At 43.8% G+C, this 17,972-nt stretch overlaps 1 protein-coding gene across 1 annotated transcript; it reads left to right on the top strand.

Annotated features, from left to right (window-relative positions):
* Nucleotides 1-1,110: 1,110 nt before the first annotated feature.
* On the top strand, nt 1,111-15,466 carry cmtm7 (CKLF-like MARVEL transmembrane domain containing 7). The gene is made up of 5 exons (XM_052503691.1): nt 1,111-1,259; nt 6,502-6,678; nt 6,860-6,958; nt 14,301-14,382; nt 14,710-15,466. Exons 1-5 carry the CDS (start codon nt 1,146-1,148, stop codon nt 14,721-14,723), a joined length of 486 nt encoding a protein of 161 aa, XP_052359651.1. The 5' UTR covers nt 1,111-1,145; the 3' UTR covers nt 14,724-15,466.
* Nucleotides 15,467-17,972: the final 2,506 nt, after the last annotated feature.

The following is a 17,972-nucleotide window of genomic DNA, read 5'->3' on the forward strand; positions in this document are numbered from 1 at the left end:
CTTAGTTTGTTATTTTTTGTAAGTGTCTAGGAACAGTGGATTAACTGCCTTGTTCAGTGGCAGAATGACATAATGATGATGTTTAAAGCATGTAGATGTAAATAATACACTACACTGAAACTATTTTAGCATGGCCTTGGGTAGTCCCATTAGTGCAGTCCCCTTGGGATAGGATGGTGGGCCTATAGTTTAACACCTGTTGACACCACATGGTTACCAATTCAATGCAAAAACCTACATTAGGTCTGACCTTAAAGTAATGTGAGCTTCTTGCTTGCTTGCAATGTGGGTGGAAAAATGCTTAAATGAACCTGGGACAAATACAATTCAGCTGTCGATATAGTACGGAGGTCGAATCGGTATGGGTCTATGGTGCAGGCTACAATGATACAGGGCCTAAAGTGTCTTTAACAATAGTAGGAATAAGTTTGATGAACTTCAAACATATTCAGGTTGATAGCTACATGCTTAATTATCTTCTACAGATCAACTTCAACCATCATGTGAACACTATTTAGGATGGAGACTGTAAATGCTTCATCATTTACATCCATAACACACGCGGTAATGCTGCCAGTAGCATGCGGCTAGAAATGAGACCCAATCGTGCGTGAGTGATTTGCGGACTCTACGTGTTTTGATAGCGCTTTCTCTTCCAGCCAGTCATTTTATGTCCATGGGCGAGTTCGTTTTTCTTTACCCGGTGTCTTACACATTTTAGTCCATTCCAATGGTCCTTAAATAAATTCACCACTCGCCCATGGCCATGCAAAACGAACTGGCCCATTGAGTAAAAGCAACATTGTAACTGTTGAAGTTGAAAAATGCTACTGTTTCCACGAGTTACCACAGCCGCAAAGTCTAACTTGGTTATCGTAAGAAATGTATCGTAAAATAACCTGCAATTGTGCTTTTTGGTCTTATTTTAAGGTTACTGTTAGGCATACGGTTAGGATTAGGTTTAAAATCACATTTTAAGAAGATTTGTAGAAACAGGCGGGGTTTATGACTTTGTGGCGGTGGTAACTAGTAACGACCATGAAGTAGACGAAGCACAGTAGTAGCAGCTGCCTGTGTTTCTTGGGCCACGATACACTGTAGTCTAGACTATTTATACTGTATTTTATTTATACACACATATCAAAATGTCTCATACTGTTGTTACTACCACCACCACGACGAGATCGTCTTCGGGCGAAGGATTCTTGAATTTGGGCTATACTCGCTCTGTACAAGGATTACTGAAAATCGCCCAAGTGGTAAGAGTTTTTGATCAGATATTTATACTGATGTTCTGCACAGAATTATACATTTTTTTTAAACTCTTTTGTTTTTAATGTTGGGGTTGGGTTGTATTTTATATTGCTTACTGTCTGCTGTCTTCGTGATCTTTCATCCAAAATGTGGAGAATGCACTCAAAAATTGAGGATAAAGGGGAGCGATGTGCGTCACAGAAAGTCTGATTCATTCGTATACTACTAGCAGTAGTGGAAAAAGTACCCAATTGTTGTAAAAGTAAAGATACCTTAATAGAAAATGACTCAATAAAAAGTTAAATTTACCCAGTAATATATTATTTGAGTAAAAGTCTAAAAGTATTTGGTTTAAACTATACTTAAGTATCAAGACTAAATGTAACTGCTAAAATATACTTACGAATCAAAAGTAAAAGTCTAAATCATTTCAAATTCCTTATATTAAGCAATCCACACGGCATCATTTTCATGTTTTCTTTATTTGCTCTAACACTCAGACATCATTTATAAACGAGGCATGTGTTGAGTCAAGTCCGCCAGACTTAGGGATGACCAGGGATGTTCTCTTGATAAGTGTGTGAATTAGACCATTTTCCTGCCGTGCTGAGCATTCAAAATGTAACGAGTACTTTTGGGTATCAGGGAAAATGTATGGAGTGAAAAGTACATTATTTTCTTTAGGAATGTAGTGAAGTAAAAGTAAAAGCTGTCAAAAATATAAATAGTAAAGTACAGATGCCCCAAAAAACGACTTAGGTAGTACTTTAAAGTATTTTACTCAAGTACTTTACACCACTGTCTGCTAGGTGGCTTTCTCTGACTGCTAGGCTACGACTAGGCTACTTTACAAAACATTAACATGCAAACATGAATTAGGCCTATACCAGTGGAAACCAATAGCCTTTATAACAGGAATTAGGCCTATACCAGTGGGAACAATAGCCTTTATAACCTGAATTAGGCCTATACCAGTGGAAACAATAGCCTTTATAACCTGAATTAGGCCTATACCAGTGGGAACAATAGCCTTTATAACAGGAATTAGGCCTATACCAGTGGGAACCAATAGCCTTTATAACAGGAATTAGGCCTATACCAGTGGGAACCAATAGCCTTTATAACAGGAATTAGGCCTATACCAGTGGGAACCAATAGCCTTTATAACAGGAATTAGGCCTATACCAGTGGGAACCAATAGCCTTTATAACAGGAATTAGGCCTATACCAGTGGGAACAATAGCCTTTATAACCTGAATTAGGCCTATACCAGTGGAACCAATAGCCTTTATAACCTGAATTAGGCCTATACCAGTGGGAACAATAGCCTTTATAACCCGAATTAGGCCTATAACAGTGGGAACCAATAGCCTTTATAACCTGAATTAGGCCTATACCAGTGGAAACAATAGCCTTTATAACCTGAATTAGGCCTATACCAGTGGAAACAATAGCCTTTATAACCTGAATTAGGCCTATACCAGTGGAAACAAAAGCCTTTATAACCTGAATTAGGCCTATACCAGTGGAAACAATAGCCTTTATAACCTGAATTAGGCCTATACCAGTGGGAACAATAGGCTTTATAACCTGAATTAGGCCTATACCAGTGGAAACAAAAGCCTTTATAACCTGAATTAGGCCTATACCAGTGGGAACAATAGTCTTTATAACCTGAATTAGGCCTATACCAGTGGAAACAAAAGCCTTTATAACCTGAATTAGGCCTATACCAGTGGAAACAATAGCCTTTATAACCTGAATTAGGCCTATACCAGTGGAAACAATAGGCTTTATAACCTGAATTAGGCCTATACCAGTGGAAACAATAGCCTTTATAACCTGAATTAGGCCTATACCAGTGGAAACAATAGGCTTTATAACCTGAATTAGGCCTATACCAGTGGAAACAATAGGCTTTATAACATGAATTAGGCCTATACCAGTGGAAACAATAGCCTTTATAACCTGAATTAGGCCTATACCAGTGGAAACAATAGGCTTTATAACCTGAATTAGGCCTATACCAGTGGGAACAATAGCCTTTATAACCTGAATTAGACCTATACCAGTGGAAACAATAGGCTTTATAACCTGAATTAGGCCTATACCAGTGGAAACAATAGCCTTTATAACCTGAATTAGGCCTATACCAGTGGAAACAATAGCCTTTATAAACTGAATTAGGCCTATACCAGTGGGAACAATAGCCTTTATAACATGAATTAGGCCTACACCAGTGGGAACCAATGTCCTTTATAAAAACTACAAGTTTAGTGGACTACTAAAATATTTTAAGTGACTGAGACTAAAATCTACACTGGGAGCCCCCCCCTCCAAAGATTGAGCTGTGCATTAACTCTCCATGAGGCTAAATGTCAGGTGGGCAGGTGATACCGGCCACAGTCAGATCAACATCCAGTTTTGATTGAGATGTCCAGTAATTGTTTAAAATAATGGAAGTCTTGGCAGATTAGAATTTAGTTGTTGTTGATTTCTGTAATGGAGGAACTTGTCCCATTGTGTGTGGTGACGTCATATTGCTGTCTACCTTGAAATAAATGAATGTTTATCATCATCTCTCAGAATGTCAGATTTTCGTAATTAATGACACTTTATTACACCTTCATAACGAAGGTTGTAAAATCAGGGGAGAACAAACATTGTCTGTTCTCCCCTCTTTATATCTGTGTTTGAGACAGTAGAATACAGTGGGGTTGCATCTTAATCTTCACTACATTTCTGTTACATTCTTGCTTATTTATAGTCATCACAGGAATGATGGTGGTGTTTCAGAGGAAAAATGGAGGAAGCTGGTTTTGGGTGTTATTTCCTGTTTACAGAAGTGTTTGGTTGCTAATGGCTTTCAGCCTCTCCCTTGTGGTTTAATAATGTCAATGTTGTTCCATATACCTGCAACTGCCCTACAATATGAAGCAATAAAGCATGTTTAACGTCATGTGATCGGGAAAATTGTGAACCTTGAACATTAGCCATGTGAGACCTGGGTTGTGTTGAAAACTAGATTCATTCTGGATCTGGACCAGAATTTTTATTTATTTTATTTCACCTCTATTTAACCAGGTAGGCCAGTTGATAACAAGTTCTCATTTACAACTGCAACCTGGCCAAGATAAAGAAAAGCAGTGCGACAGAAACAACAACACAGAGTTACACATAGAATAAAAAGCGTACAGTCAATAACACAGTAGATAAAAGAAAGTCTATATACAGTGTGAGGAGGTAGGCAATAAATAGGCCATGGTAGCAAAGTAATTACAATTTAGCATATTAACACTGGAGTGATAAATGAGCAGATGATGATGTGCAAGTAGAGATACTGGTGTGCAAAAGAGCAGAAAAAAAAATCAAAACAATATGTGGATGAGGTAGGTAGATTGGGTGGGCTACTTACAGATGGACTATGTACAGCTGCAGCGATCGGATAGCTACTCAGATAGGCTGATGCTTAAAGTTAGTGAGGGAAATATAAGTCTCCAGCTTCACTTATAGATGACCTGGAGCCAGTGGGTCTGGCAACGAATATGTAGCGAGGGCCAGCCAACTAAAGCATACAGGTCGTAGTGGTGGGAGGTATAAGGGGCTTTGGTAATAAAAAGGATGGCACTGTGATAGACTACATCCAGATTGCTGAGTAGATTATTGGAAGCTATTTTGTAGATGACTTCGCTGAAGTTGAGGATCGGTAGGGTAGTCAGTTTTATTAGGGTACGTTTGGCGGTTAGTGAAGGAGGCTTTGTTGCGAAATAGAAAGCCGATTTTGGATTGGAGAAGTTTAATATGAGTCTGGAATGAGAGTTTACAGTCTAGCCAGACACCTAGGTATTTGTAGTTGTCCACATATTCTAGGTCAGAACCGTCCAGGGTAGTGATGCTAGTCGGGCGGGCGGGTATGGGCAGCGAAAGGTTGAAAAGCATGTATTTGGTTTTACTAGCGTTTAAGAGCAGTTTGAGGCCATGGAAGGAGTGTTGTATGGCATTGAAGCTTGTTTAGAGGTTAGTTAACACAGAGTCCAAAGAAGGGCCAGAAGTATACAGAATGGCAGCGTCTGCATACAGGTGGATCAGGGAATCACCCGCAGCAAGAGCGACATCATTGATATATACAGAGAAAAGAGTCAGCCTGAGAATTGAACCCTGTGGTACCCCCATAGAGACTACCAGAGGTCCGGACAACAGGCCCTCCGATTTGACACACTGAACTCTGTCTGCGAAGTAGTTGGGGAACCAGGCAAGGCAGTCATTTGAGAAACCAAGGGTATTGAGTCTGCTGATAAGAATACAGTGAATGACAGAGTCGAAAGCCTTGGCCAGGTCGATGAAGACAGCTGCACAGTACTGTCTTTTATCAATGGCGGTTATGATATCGTTTAGTACCTGGCTGAGGTGCACCCGTGACCAGCTCAGAAACCAGATTGCACAGCGGAGAAGGTACGGTGGGATTCGAAATGGTCAATGATCTGTTTATTAACTTGGCTTTCGAAGACTTTAGAGAGGCAGGGCAGGATGGATATAGGTCTATAACAGTTTGGGTCTAGAGTGTCACCCTCTTTGAAGAGGGGGGTGACCGCGGCAGCTTTCCAATCTTTAGGAATCACGGCCGATACGGAAGAGAGGTTGAACAGACTGGTAATATGGGTTGCAACAATGGCGGCGGTCAATTTTAGAAAGCGAGGGTCCAGATTGTCTAGCCCAGCTGATTTGTATGGGTCCCGGTTTTGCAGCTCTTTCAGAACATCTGCTATCTGGATTTGGGTGAAGGAGAAGCTGGGGAGGCTTGGGCAAGTAGCTGTGGGGTTGTGGAGCTGTTGGCCGGGGTTGGGGTAGCCAGGAGGAAAGCATGGCCAGCAGTATAGAAATGCTTATTGAAAATTTAGATTATCATGGATTTATCGGTGGTGACCGTGTTACCTAGCCTCAGTGCAGTGGGCAACTGGGGGGAGGTGCTCTTATTCTCCATGGACTTTACAATGTCCCAAAACCTTTTTGGAGTTAGAGCTACAGAATGCAAATTTCTGTTTGAAAAAGCTGGCCTTTGCTTTCCTGACTGACTGCGTGTATTGGTTCCTGACTTCCCTGAACAGTTGCATATCACGGGGACTATTCAATGCTATTGCAGACTAAGATACATTTTTAACATAGGAGTTGATATGGTGCCAATATGCTCCACGATTGGAATCATACTGGGACATGGAAACACATTGTTATTTGTCTGTGTGTTTGCAGGTAGCACTCCTGATTGCCTTCCTGTGTGTACACTGTGCACGAGGTTGGACTGATTACTCAGCCTTTCGGTACTTTGAGGTGGTGACGCTATGGTTCCTCATAGCCTTCCTCATCTTCTACCTCATGTATGTGTTCAGACTGCAGAGTAAGATCCCCTGTATCAACTGGACAATGACGGTGAGGGGTCCTGCAAATGACACACACCTCTACACACATTTACATTGTTTACATGTTAGTTATTTAGCAGACTTTCTTATCCAGAGAGACTTACAGTAGTGTGCATAATCTTTTAAACTTTCTCTGTACTTTTTCCACAGACACGCGTTCCAGCACTTATCTATACCATTCATTGTTTCAGGAGTTACTGCATTATGGCGTTGGGACCATCCTGGTCTTCATTGCCTCTATTGTTGCAGCTGTTAAGAGTGGAGGTCTGTCTGAACTAGAAGCTGGTTCGGTGAGTAACATAGCAGATGCTTTCCTGTTTTCTGGTGCTCCATTCCAAAGCTGAAGAATGTTAATTATGTTTTATCTATCCTAGTATCTCAGCATTTAGCTGAAGATAATTGAGAGGCCCTGTTTGCAAAAATGAAACCTTATATCTAAGCTCTCCATAGTTGATTTCTGTTTGTCATGTGGTGAGTGTGTGGGATTTCCCTTTAAAGCAGGCCAAATGGCTATTAAAGGGGAGTGGAAACACTAGGCTTTAGAACAGCAGCTAACTGGAACTGTAAATCACCATATTGGCATTGTTGCATCACTGGCAGGATTTCCCTTTAAAGCAGGCCAAATGGCTATTAAAGGGGAGTGGAAACACTAGGCTTTAGAACAGCAGCTAACTGGAATTGTAAATCACCATATTGGCATTGTTGCATCACTGGCAGGATTTCCCTTTAAAGCAGGCCAAATGACTATTAAAGGGGAGTGGAAACACTAGGCTTTAGAACAGCAGCTAACTGGAACTGTAAATCGCCATATTGGCATTGTTGCATGACTGGCAGGATTTCCCTTTAAAGCAGGCCAAATGGCTATTAAAGGGGAGTGGAAACACTCGGCTTTAGAACAGCAGCTAACTGGAACTTAAATCGCCATATTGGCATTGTTGCATCACTGGCAGGATTTCCCTTTAAAGCAGGCCAAATGGCTATTAAAGGGGAGTGGAAACACTCGGCTTTAGAACAGCAGCTAACTGGAACTGTAAATCACCATATTGGCATTGTTGCATCACTGGCAGGATTTCCCTTTAAAGCAGGCCAAATGGCTATTAAAGGGGAGTGGAAACACTCGGCTTTAGAACAGCAGCTAACTGGAACTGTAAATCACCATATTGGCATTGTTGCATGACTGGCAGGATTTCCCTTTAAAGCAGGCCAAATGGCTATTAAAGGGGAGTGGAAACACTCGGCTTTAGAACAGCAGCTAACTGGAACTGTAAATCGCCATATTGGCATTGTTGCATCACTGGCAGGATTTCCCTTTAAAGCAGGCCAAATGGCTATTAAAGGGGAGTGGAAACACTAGGCTTTAGAACAGCAGCTAACTGGAACTGTAAATCACCATATTGGCATTGTTGCATCACTGGCAGGATTTCCCAAAAAAGGCTGAATTTGAAAACTGTCTGGAAATTTGCTGGTTTCAAACCATATCCAAAAGTTTTATACATATTTTGAAAGCTGAGAAACAGCCCTTAAATTATATTACATACAATAGCACCACATCAATCAAATGGTAATCAGTTAAGAACAATCTGATACGAAAATCTGTTTTTTCCCCCAAACAACTGCTAATCAGAATAGTAATATGTTCTACTATGATTGAGTTCCAGACGTTTTAGTGAACGTGGTATTTTTCTAGAATTCTATGGAATGTTCTGTTATCAGACACTTTCTTATATGGATTGTATATTAAACACAAATGTGAACCAAAACATATTACAAATGGCATTTAGTCTTACATATGATGAGGAAAGACATACACAAGTAATATAATATGAATAAATCAATAACTTTATTGAAAAAACTGAGGGGAATACATCGTCTCACTCAAGCCTGAAATCAAAGTGCAAGTCCACATCGAAAATTGGAATTACAAAATATGATAAGAATAAGTAATATAATACCAATAATTGGCTTTGACAACTTCAATTTCTTCTGCACATACAGTCCACTGGGCTTATAGCCTTATACAGGAAGAGTCAGAATGGGAACAAATTAAAAGCATGCAAGAGAGGTGAAATGACCAGCCAGTAGTTCAGATTGTCACTGAAGACTAGGAGTCCCTTTACTAGTTAGTGCCTATGTCTGCAATGAGTCACACTCACTGGAGTACCACAACCTAAAATAATGGATCCCCCTACAATGCATAACTACTTGCCCTTGCATTCTGGTGCAACACAAACAAACCACGTCATAATCTCCTTTCTATCTTTCCTGTAAAAAAAATCCAACCATTTCTAGAATTGTCCTCCAGTACAATGAAGTTCACCTAGGCTGTGAGAGTGAGGGTGTGGTTGTCCCTTGGACTGTCTGTAGCCTAAGCAGCATGTTGTCCAGTCTCTACAGCCCCTATCTCCCTTGGCCCTGTCTGCAGCATGTTGTCCAGTCTCTACAGCCCCTATCTCCCTTGGCCCTGTCTGCAGCATGTTGTCCAGTCTCTACAGCCCCTATCTCCCTTGGCCCTGTCTGCAGCCTAAGCAGCATCTTGTCCAGTCTCTACAGCCCCTATCTCCCTTGGCCCTGTCTGCAGCATGTTGTCCAGTCTCTACAGCCCCTATCTCCCTTGGCCCTGTCTGCAGCATGTTGTCCAGTCTCTACAGCCCCTATTTCCCTTGGCCCTGTCTGCAGCCTAAGCAGCATCTTGTCCAGTCTCTACAGCCCCTATCTCCTTTGGCCCTGTCTGTAGCCTAAGCAGCATCTTGTCCAGTCTCTACAGCCCCTATCTCCCTTGGACTGTCTGTAGCCTAAGCAGCATGTTGTCCAGTCTCTACAGCCCCTATCTCCCTTGGCCCTGTCTGCAGCATGTTGTCCAGTCTCTACAGACCCTATCTCCCTTGGCCCTGTCTGCAGCATGTTGTCCAGTCTCTACAGCCCCTATCCCCCTTGGCCCTGTCTGCAGCATGTTGTCCAGTCTCTACAGCCCCTATCTCCCTTGGCCCTGTCTGCAGTATGTTGTCCAGTCTCTACAGCCCCTATCTCCCTTGGCCCTGTCTGCAGCAGCCCCTATCTCCCTTGGCCCTGTCTGCAGCATGTTGTCCAGTCTCTACAGCCCCTATCTCCCTTGGCCCTGTCTGCAGCATGTTGTCCAGTCTCTACAGCCCCTATCTCCCTTGGCCCTGTCTGTAGCCTAAGCAGCATCTTGTCCAGTCTCTACAGCCCCTATCTCCCTTGGCCCTGTCTGTAGCCTAAGCAGCATGTTGTCCAGTCTCTACAGCCCCTATCTCCCTTGGCCCTGTCTGCAGCATGTTGTCCAGTCTCTACAGACCCTATCTCCCTTGGCCCTGTCTGCAGCATGTTGTCCAGTCTCTACAGCCCCTATCCCCCTTGGCCCTGTCTGCAGCATGCTGTCCAGTCTCTACAGCCCCTATCCCCCTTGGCCCTGTCTGCAGCATGCTGTCCAGTCTCTACAGCCCCTATCTCCCTTGGCCCTGTCTGCAGCATGTTTTCCAGTCTCTACAGCCCCTATCTCCCTTGGCCCTGTCTGCAGCATGTTGTCCAGTCTCTACAGCCCCTATCTCCCTTGGCCCTGTCTGCAGCATGTTGTCCAGTCTCTACAGCCCATATCTCCCTTGGCCCTGTCTGCAGCATGTTGTCCAGTCTCTACAGCCCCTATTTCCCTTGGCCCTGTCTGCAGCCTAAGCAGCATCTTGTCCAGTCTCTACAGCCCCTATCTCCCTTGGCCCTGTCTGTAGCCTAAGCAGCATCTTGTCCAGTCTCTACAGCCCCTATCTCCCTTGGACTGTCTGTAGCCTAAGCAGCATGTTGTTCAGTCTCTACAGCCCCTATCTCCCTTGGCCCTGTCTGCAGCATGTTGTCCAGTCTCTACAGCCCCTATCTCCCTTGGCCCTGTCTGCAGCCTAAGCAGCATGTTGTCCAGTCTCTACAGCCCCTATCTCCCTTGGCCCTGTCTGCAGCATGTTGTCCAGTCTCTACAGCCCCTATCTCCCTTGGCCCTGTCTGCAGCATGTTGTCCAGTCTCTACAGCCCCTATTTCCCTTGGCCCTGTCTGTAGCCTAAGCAGCATCTTGTCCAGTCTCTACAGCCCCTATCTCCCTTGGACTGTCTGTAGTCTAAGCAGCATGTTGTTCAGTCTCTACAGCCCCTATCTCCCTTGGCCCTGTCTGCAGCATGTTGTCCAGTCTCTACAGCCCCTATCTCCCTTGGCCCTGTCTGCAGCCTAAGCAGCATGTTGTCCAGTCTCTACAGCCCCTATCTCCCTTGGCCCTGTCTGCAGCATGTTGTCCAGTCTCTACAGCCCCTATCTCCCTTGGCCCTGTCTGCAGCATGTTGTCCAGTCTCTACAGCCCCTATCTCCCTTGGCCCTGTCTGCAGCCTAAGCAGCATCTTGTCTAGTCTCTACAGCCCCTATCTCCCTTGGCCCTGTCTGTAGCCTAAGCAGCATCTTGTCCAGTCTCTACAGCCCCTATCTCCCTTGGACTGTCTGTAGCCTAAGCAGCATGTTGTTCAGTCTCTACAGCCCCTATCTCCCTTGGCCCTGTCCTCCAGTCTCTACAGCCCCTATCCCCCATGTTGTCCAGTCTCTACAGCCCCTATCTCCCTTGGCCCTGTCTGCAGCCTAAGCAGCATGTTGTCCAGTCTCTACAGCCCCTATCTCCCTTGGCCCTGTCTGCAGCATGTTGTCCAGTCTCTACAGCCCCTATCTCCCTTGGCCCTGTCTGCAGCATGTTGTCCAGTCTCTACAGCCCCTATCTCCCTTGGCCCTGTCTGCAGTATGTTGTCCAGTCTCTACAGCCCCTATCTCCCTTGGCCCTGTCTGCAGCATGTTGTCCAGTCTCTACAGCCCCTATCTCCCTTGGCCCTGTCTGCAGCATGTTGTCCAGTCTCTACAGCCCCTATCTCCCTTGGCCCTGTCTGTAGCCTAAGCAGCATCTTGTCCAGTCTCTACAGCCCCTATCTCCCTTGGCCCTGTCTGTAGCCTAAGCAGCATCTTTGTCTCACAGCCCCTATCTCCCTTGGCCCTGTCCCATGTTGTCCAGTCTCTAACAGACCCTATGGCCCTGGCCCTGTCTGCAGCATGTTGTCCAGTCTCTACAGACCCTATCTCCCTTGGCCCTGTCTGCAGCATGTTGTCCAGTCTCTACAGCCCCTATCCCCCTTGGCCCTGTCTGCAGCATGCTGTCCAGTCTCTACAGCCCCTATCTCCCTTGGCCCTGTCTGCAGTATGTTGTCCAGTCTCTACAGCCCCTATCTCCCTTGGCCCTGTCTGCAGCATGTTGTCCAGTCTCTACAGCCCCTATCTCCCTTGGCCCTGTCTGCAGCATGTTGTCCAGTCTCTACAGCCCCTATCTCCCTTGGCCCTGTCTGCAGCATGTTGTCCAGTCTCTACAGCCCCTATCTCCCTTGGCCCTGTCTGCAGCATGTTGTCCAGTCTCTACAGCCCCTATCTCCCTTGGCCCTGTCTGCAGCATGTTGTCCAGTCTCTACAGCCCCTATCTCCCTTGGCCCTGTCTGCAGCATGTTGTCCAGTCTCTACAGCCCCTATCTCCCTTGGCCCTGTCTGCAGCATGTTGTCCAGTCTCTACAGCCCCTATTTCCCTTGGCCCTGTCTGCAGCCTAAGCAGCATCTTGTCCAGTCTCTACAGCCCCTATCTCCCTTGGCCCTGTCTGTAGCCTAAGCAGCATCTTGTCCAGTCTCTACAGCCCCTATCTCCCTTGGACTGTCTGTAGCCTAAGCAGCATGTTGTTCAGTCTCTACAGCCCCTATCTCCCTTGGCCCTGTCTGCAGCATGTTGTCCAGTCTCTACAGCCCCTATCTCCCTTGGCCCTGTCTGTAGCCTAAGCAGCATGTTGTCCAGTCTCTACAGCCCCTATCTCCCTTGGCCCTGTCTGCAGCATGTTGTCCAGTCTCTACAGCCCCTATCTCCCTTGGCCCTGTCTGCAGCATGTTGTCCAGTCTCTACAGCCCCTATCTCCCTTGGCCCTGTCTGTAGCCTAAGCAGCATGTTGTCCAGTCTCTACAGCCCCTATCTCCCTTGGCCCTGTCTGCAGCATGTTGTCCAGTCTCTACAGCCCCTATCTCCCTTGGCCCTGTCTGTAGCATGTTGTCCAGTCTCTACAGCCCCTATCTCCCTTGGCCCTGTCTGCAGCCTAAGCAGCATCTTGTCTAGTCTCTACAGCCCCTATCTCCCTTGGCCCTGTCTGCAGCATGTTGTCCAGTCTCTACAGCCCCTATCTCCCTTGGCCCTGTCTGCAGTATGTTGTCCAGTCTCTACAGCCCCTATCTCCCTTGGCCCTGTCTGCAGCATGTTGTCCAGTCTCTACAGCCCCTATCTCCCTTGGCCCTGTCTGCAGCATGTTTTCCAGTCTCTACAGCCCCTATCTCCCTTGGCCCTGTCTGCAGCATGTTGTCCAGTCTCTACAGCCCCTATCTCCCTTGTCCCTGTCTGCAGCATGTTGTCCAGTCTCTACAGCCCCTATCTCCCTTGGCCCTGTCTGCAGCATGTTGTCCAGTCTCTACAGCCCCTATTTCCCTTGGCCCTGTCTGCAGCCTAAGCAGCATCTTGTCCAGTCTCTACAGCCCCTATCTCCCTTGGCCCTGTCTGTAGCCTAAGCAGCATCTTGTCCAGTCTCTACAGCCCCTATCTCCCTTGGACTGTCTGTAGCCTAAGCAGCATGTTGTTCAGTCTCTACAGCCCCTATCTCCCTTGGCCCTGTCTGCAGCATGTTGTCCAGTCTCTACAGCCCCTATCTCCCTTGGCCCTGTCTGCAGCCTAAGCAGCATGTTGTCCAGTCTCTACAGCCCCTAATCTCCCTTGGCCCTGTCTGCAGCCTAAGCAGCATGTTGTCCAGTCTCTATCTTCATTGACACTGTCGAGCTAGCGAGCTGCAAATTCAGTCAGACAGTAGCCAGTTGATTTGAGCTCTTAGCTAATGCCATTGACAAATGCTGTTCAAATTGCCAATATGAGCATTTAATTTTTTACAGTTAGTGAACACAACATTAACATGGAAAAGGACAAGAGAAGAGCGAGCTAAATCAACAAAATAGCTTGCTAGTTGCCTCAGCTTGGCTGACTGTCTAGTCAGCTTGTTATCAAATAAATGTAATTTCACAGCCTCATCTTATCAATAAAAAAAAAAACTATAAAATGTAAATGTTATAAAAATGCATTCTATACAGTTTCTTGCCTTAATATTGTTGTCCTCTCAATGACAAAGCTATCAAAGTTGTGAGAAACTTTTCAGGTCCAGTGGAGACAAGGTGTTTCCTGGTGTCAGCATTGGCGTCAGTCGTTACTATAGCAATTCAAGATGGTGCTACTCGAATAAACATTGTTCAATATCAAAATGCCAATTGAATGGACATGTTTAGTATTAGTTGATGGAATACATCTCTTAACTTTACTTCCTAGTGTTTCCATTCACCTTTAAGGAGTTCATCCCATTCTGTCAAGTACAGTTTTGAGATCTAAAGTTAATAATCATTCTCCTAAAATGGTCCTTTCCTCTTTCACTTGTACCCAGTAACCAGCTTGGGGACTTACAGCTGTCCCCTCAATGCTTGACAGATGACCAACGTGTAGGGTGTTTATAATGAGGCATCTTTCTTGTTGACCTTTACAGGCATTTGGCTTCATCGCCACATTCCTACTGGCTGTCAGCATATGGACATCCTATAAGGTCACATGTGGTTCCCAGCCAACCAGTAAGTCTGAAATTCTTTGAAATCCTTATTGGGTTTTCCTTCAATTGCCTAGCGACATGTACCGAGCCTCTGAAAGACAGACGCTCAACTGAAAAGGAATTCAATTATAACCTGTAATCATATCATGAAATAGATGCATATTTACTACAGTGGAGCTTTCTTTTGCAACGCAGATCAGGAGTTAATTCTGTTCCATTTCCTGTGCTGCCGGCTATTACGTAGTGCTGTTACAAGGGCTAGGAAGTGCTTTTTGTTCTTAGTTGACTAAACTTTGGTTAACTAGTGTTTCCTCTTTCCCCATCACTCTTCCTCTATCTCGAACTGTAGGTGCTTCTGTGTAAAACGGATCTATCATTTCTTCCCCTGAAGTACCAAGATGACTTCATTGTCAGTGTGCTGTGCGACAGTAACTTCTTACCCCAACAACTGGCCCGGGGCCAATTAAACAATCAGAACTTCAGCTTAGCCCGAGACTGGTTTCACTTCAGGATAGTTACAAGTTAGCCAGTTAACTTTGTTAAACACTCTATTTTGTACAGTTTACAAAGAATGCTTAAAGTAATTTCTCCTTCTTTGAGATACACCATCCTGATGACCGGTCAGTTGTTAGGGATAAGAAGTCACCTGTGTGTGCTTTGAAGAGCAGGCAGCTGTTGTTTCATATAAGTGCCTCCAGAGTGTTTAAACTAAGGGCTAGGCTGAGAGCCAGACCAAACCACACCTCCATCTTGAATGGTCGCTATTTGAATGCTTTGAAATCAAAAGAGGACATAAGCTGTTTTTCAGTGTTGCCCTGAAGCTTTTTAGAGTTAGATATGTCAATGCCACCCCTGTTTACATTATTTATTTGAGAGCACATTTTTGTGATGATAGTTTTGTGCTTTTATGTTCACGTATGTCTTTCACAGCATTATAGGCTGCTTATGAGAAGAATATAATCATAAAAAGGTCAACCTTTATACAGCCTTACACTATCACGTGTATTTAAACATCTCTTCTTTATCTGATGTGTTTGTGTTTGTATATGGGTTTATATTCCAAACATGCTTTTGGTTGACTGAAGTAAAAGGGAAACCCAACAGCATCCATGTCTCTGAATCCTTGTTTGTTGAAAAGAAGACATTGAGACCAGTGGAGGCTCCTTAGAAGAGGAAGGGGAGGACCATCCTCAGTGAATTTCATAAAAATGAAGCATCAAGTTATCCTTTTTAGATAAAAACTATAAATATATTCACGTCATCCCAAAAATGGATTAAAACGCACTGTTTTGCAATGAAGGTCTACAGTAGCCTCAACAGCACTCTGTAGGGTAGCACCATGATATAGCCGGAGGACAGCTAGTTTCCATCCTCCTCTGGGTACATTGACTTTAATACAAAACATAGGAGGCTCGTGGTTCTCACCCCCTTCCATAGAATTACATATTAATTATTTCAATTTCTGGAGGAAGACCTCCAATCAGGTGTAACGGCTAAACTGCTTGCTAACTGTACACTGTTCTGCATGATTGTAGCAGGTTTACTAATGTGTTAAGTACTTTACAGAACTGCTAGAACTAAGTAAAAATACTAATAAGTGTTTTTTGGGGGTATCTGTGCTTTAATATTTATATTTTTGACAACTTTTACTTCACTACATACCTAAAGACAATTTTGTACTTTTTACTCTATACATTTTCCCTGACACCCAAAAGTACTTGTTACATTTTGAATGCTTAGCAGGACAGGAAAACTGCCCAATTCACACACTTATCAAGAGAACATTCCCGGTCATCCCTACTGCCTCTGATCTGGCGGACTTGACTCAACACATGCCTCATTTATAAATTATGTCTGAGTGTTAGAGCATGCCCCTGGTTATCAGTACATTTGAAAAAAAACATGAAAACTGATGCCGTCTGGTTTGCTTTATAAGGTATTTGAAATTATTTATACTTTTACTTTTGATACTTAATCTTAGGGATCAAATCCCGTTAACGGGATCGATTTGACAACAGCCAGTTAAAGTGCAGGGCACCAAATTCAAACAAAAGAAATCTCATAATTAAAATTCCTCAAATATACAGGTATTATACACTATTTTTTAAAGATAAAGATAAACTTCTTGTTAATCCCACCACAGTGTCCGATTTCAAAAAGGCTTTACGGTGAAAGCATACCATGCGATTATGTTAGGTCAGCGCCTAGTCACAAAATAACATACAGCCATTTTCCAGCCAAAGAGAGGGGTCACAAAACGCAGAAATAGAGATCAAATGAATCACTAACCTTTGATGATCTTCATCAGATGTCACTCATATGACTTCATGTTACACAATACATGTATGTTTTGTTCGATAAAATTCATATTTATATCCCAAAATCTCAGTTTACATTGGCGCGTTATGTTCAGTAATGTTTTGCTTACAAAACATCCAGTGATTTTGCAGAGTGCCACATCAATTTACAGAAATATCGTAAATGTTGATGAAAGATACAAGTGTTATACATAGAATTAAAGATACTTCTCCTTAATGCAACTGCTGTCAGATTTTAAAAAAGCTTTACAGCGAAAGCACACCATCAATAATCTGAGTACAGTGCTCAGTATATTTTAACAACTACATTTACTTTTGATAATTAAGTATATTTAAAACCAAATCTTCTTTTACTTAAGTAGTATCTTTACTTTTACTCAAGTATGAAAATTGTGTACTTTCTCCACCACTGAGTTCTAGTAGCTATGTTGACTTGACATTAGCTAATATGGTGACAACGATGTAGGCTGTGTGTAGTGGTTATGATATGAAGGTTTGGCTAGGAAAGTTTTTTTCGCCTGGTCACAGACAGCTGATATGTTGTGCACAGAAGTAAAAAGAAAGTGAAGGAAAAAGGTGAGAGGTGAGCGCGTAGATGCTAGAAGGAATTATCCAACGATCACAGGGATCATGGGGTTTATATGTGGCTGCTATGAAAGTGACTGTGTTTGTGTGTTAACGGGTGTATTTATTCATGTGGTGTATTTATCATGTAGTAGCCTAAACCTATCAATGTTACATTGAACAGGGTGAATGGAAAATGAATAACAGTCATCCAATATGCTGTAATAGAAAAAAGGCCATGCTCATAAAAAACAATTCCGTCCTCTCTCATCTTAAACGGCACCGACCGCCACTGGTTGAGAAGTTGTTGAACATAAAGCGTTTTCTCTCAGAGTGGTAGATACGAATAGTATAACCGGATCCTTGACTTACATGTGCATTACTGTTTCTTATTGTATACTGTGTGTGTATATCCACTACCATTCAAACGTTTTCAAAGAAAAAGCCATATCTCAGACTGGCCAATAAAAGATTAAGATGGGGAAAAGAACACGGAAACTGGACAGAGATATGGCTTTTTCTTTGCAACTCTGCCTAGAAGGCCAGCATCCAGGAGTCGCCTCTTCACTGTTGACGTTGAGACTGGTGTTTTGCGGGTACTATTTAATGAAGCTTGCCAGTTGAGGACTTGTGAGGCGTCTTTCTCAAACTAGACAATCTAATGTACTTGTCCTCTTGCTCAGTTATGCACCGGGGCCTACCACTCCTCTTTCTATTCTGGTTAGAGCTT

Source organism: Oncorhynchus keta, unplaced genomic scaffold (genome assembly GCF_023373465.1).
Source record: "Oncorhynchus keta strain PuntledgeMale-10-30-2019 unplaced genomic scaffold, Oket_V2 Un_contig_17648_pilon_pilon, whole genome shotgun sequence".
Lineage (NCBI taxonomy): Eukaryota > Metazoa > Chordata > Actinopteri > Salmoniformes > Salmonidae > Oncorhynchus > Oncorhynchus keta.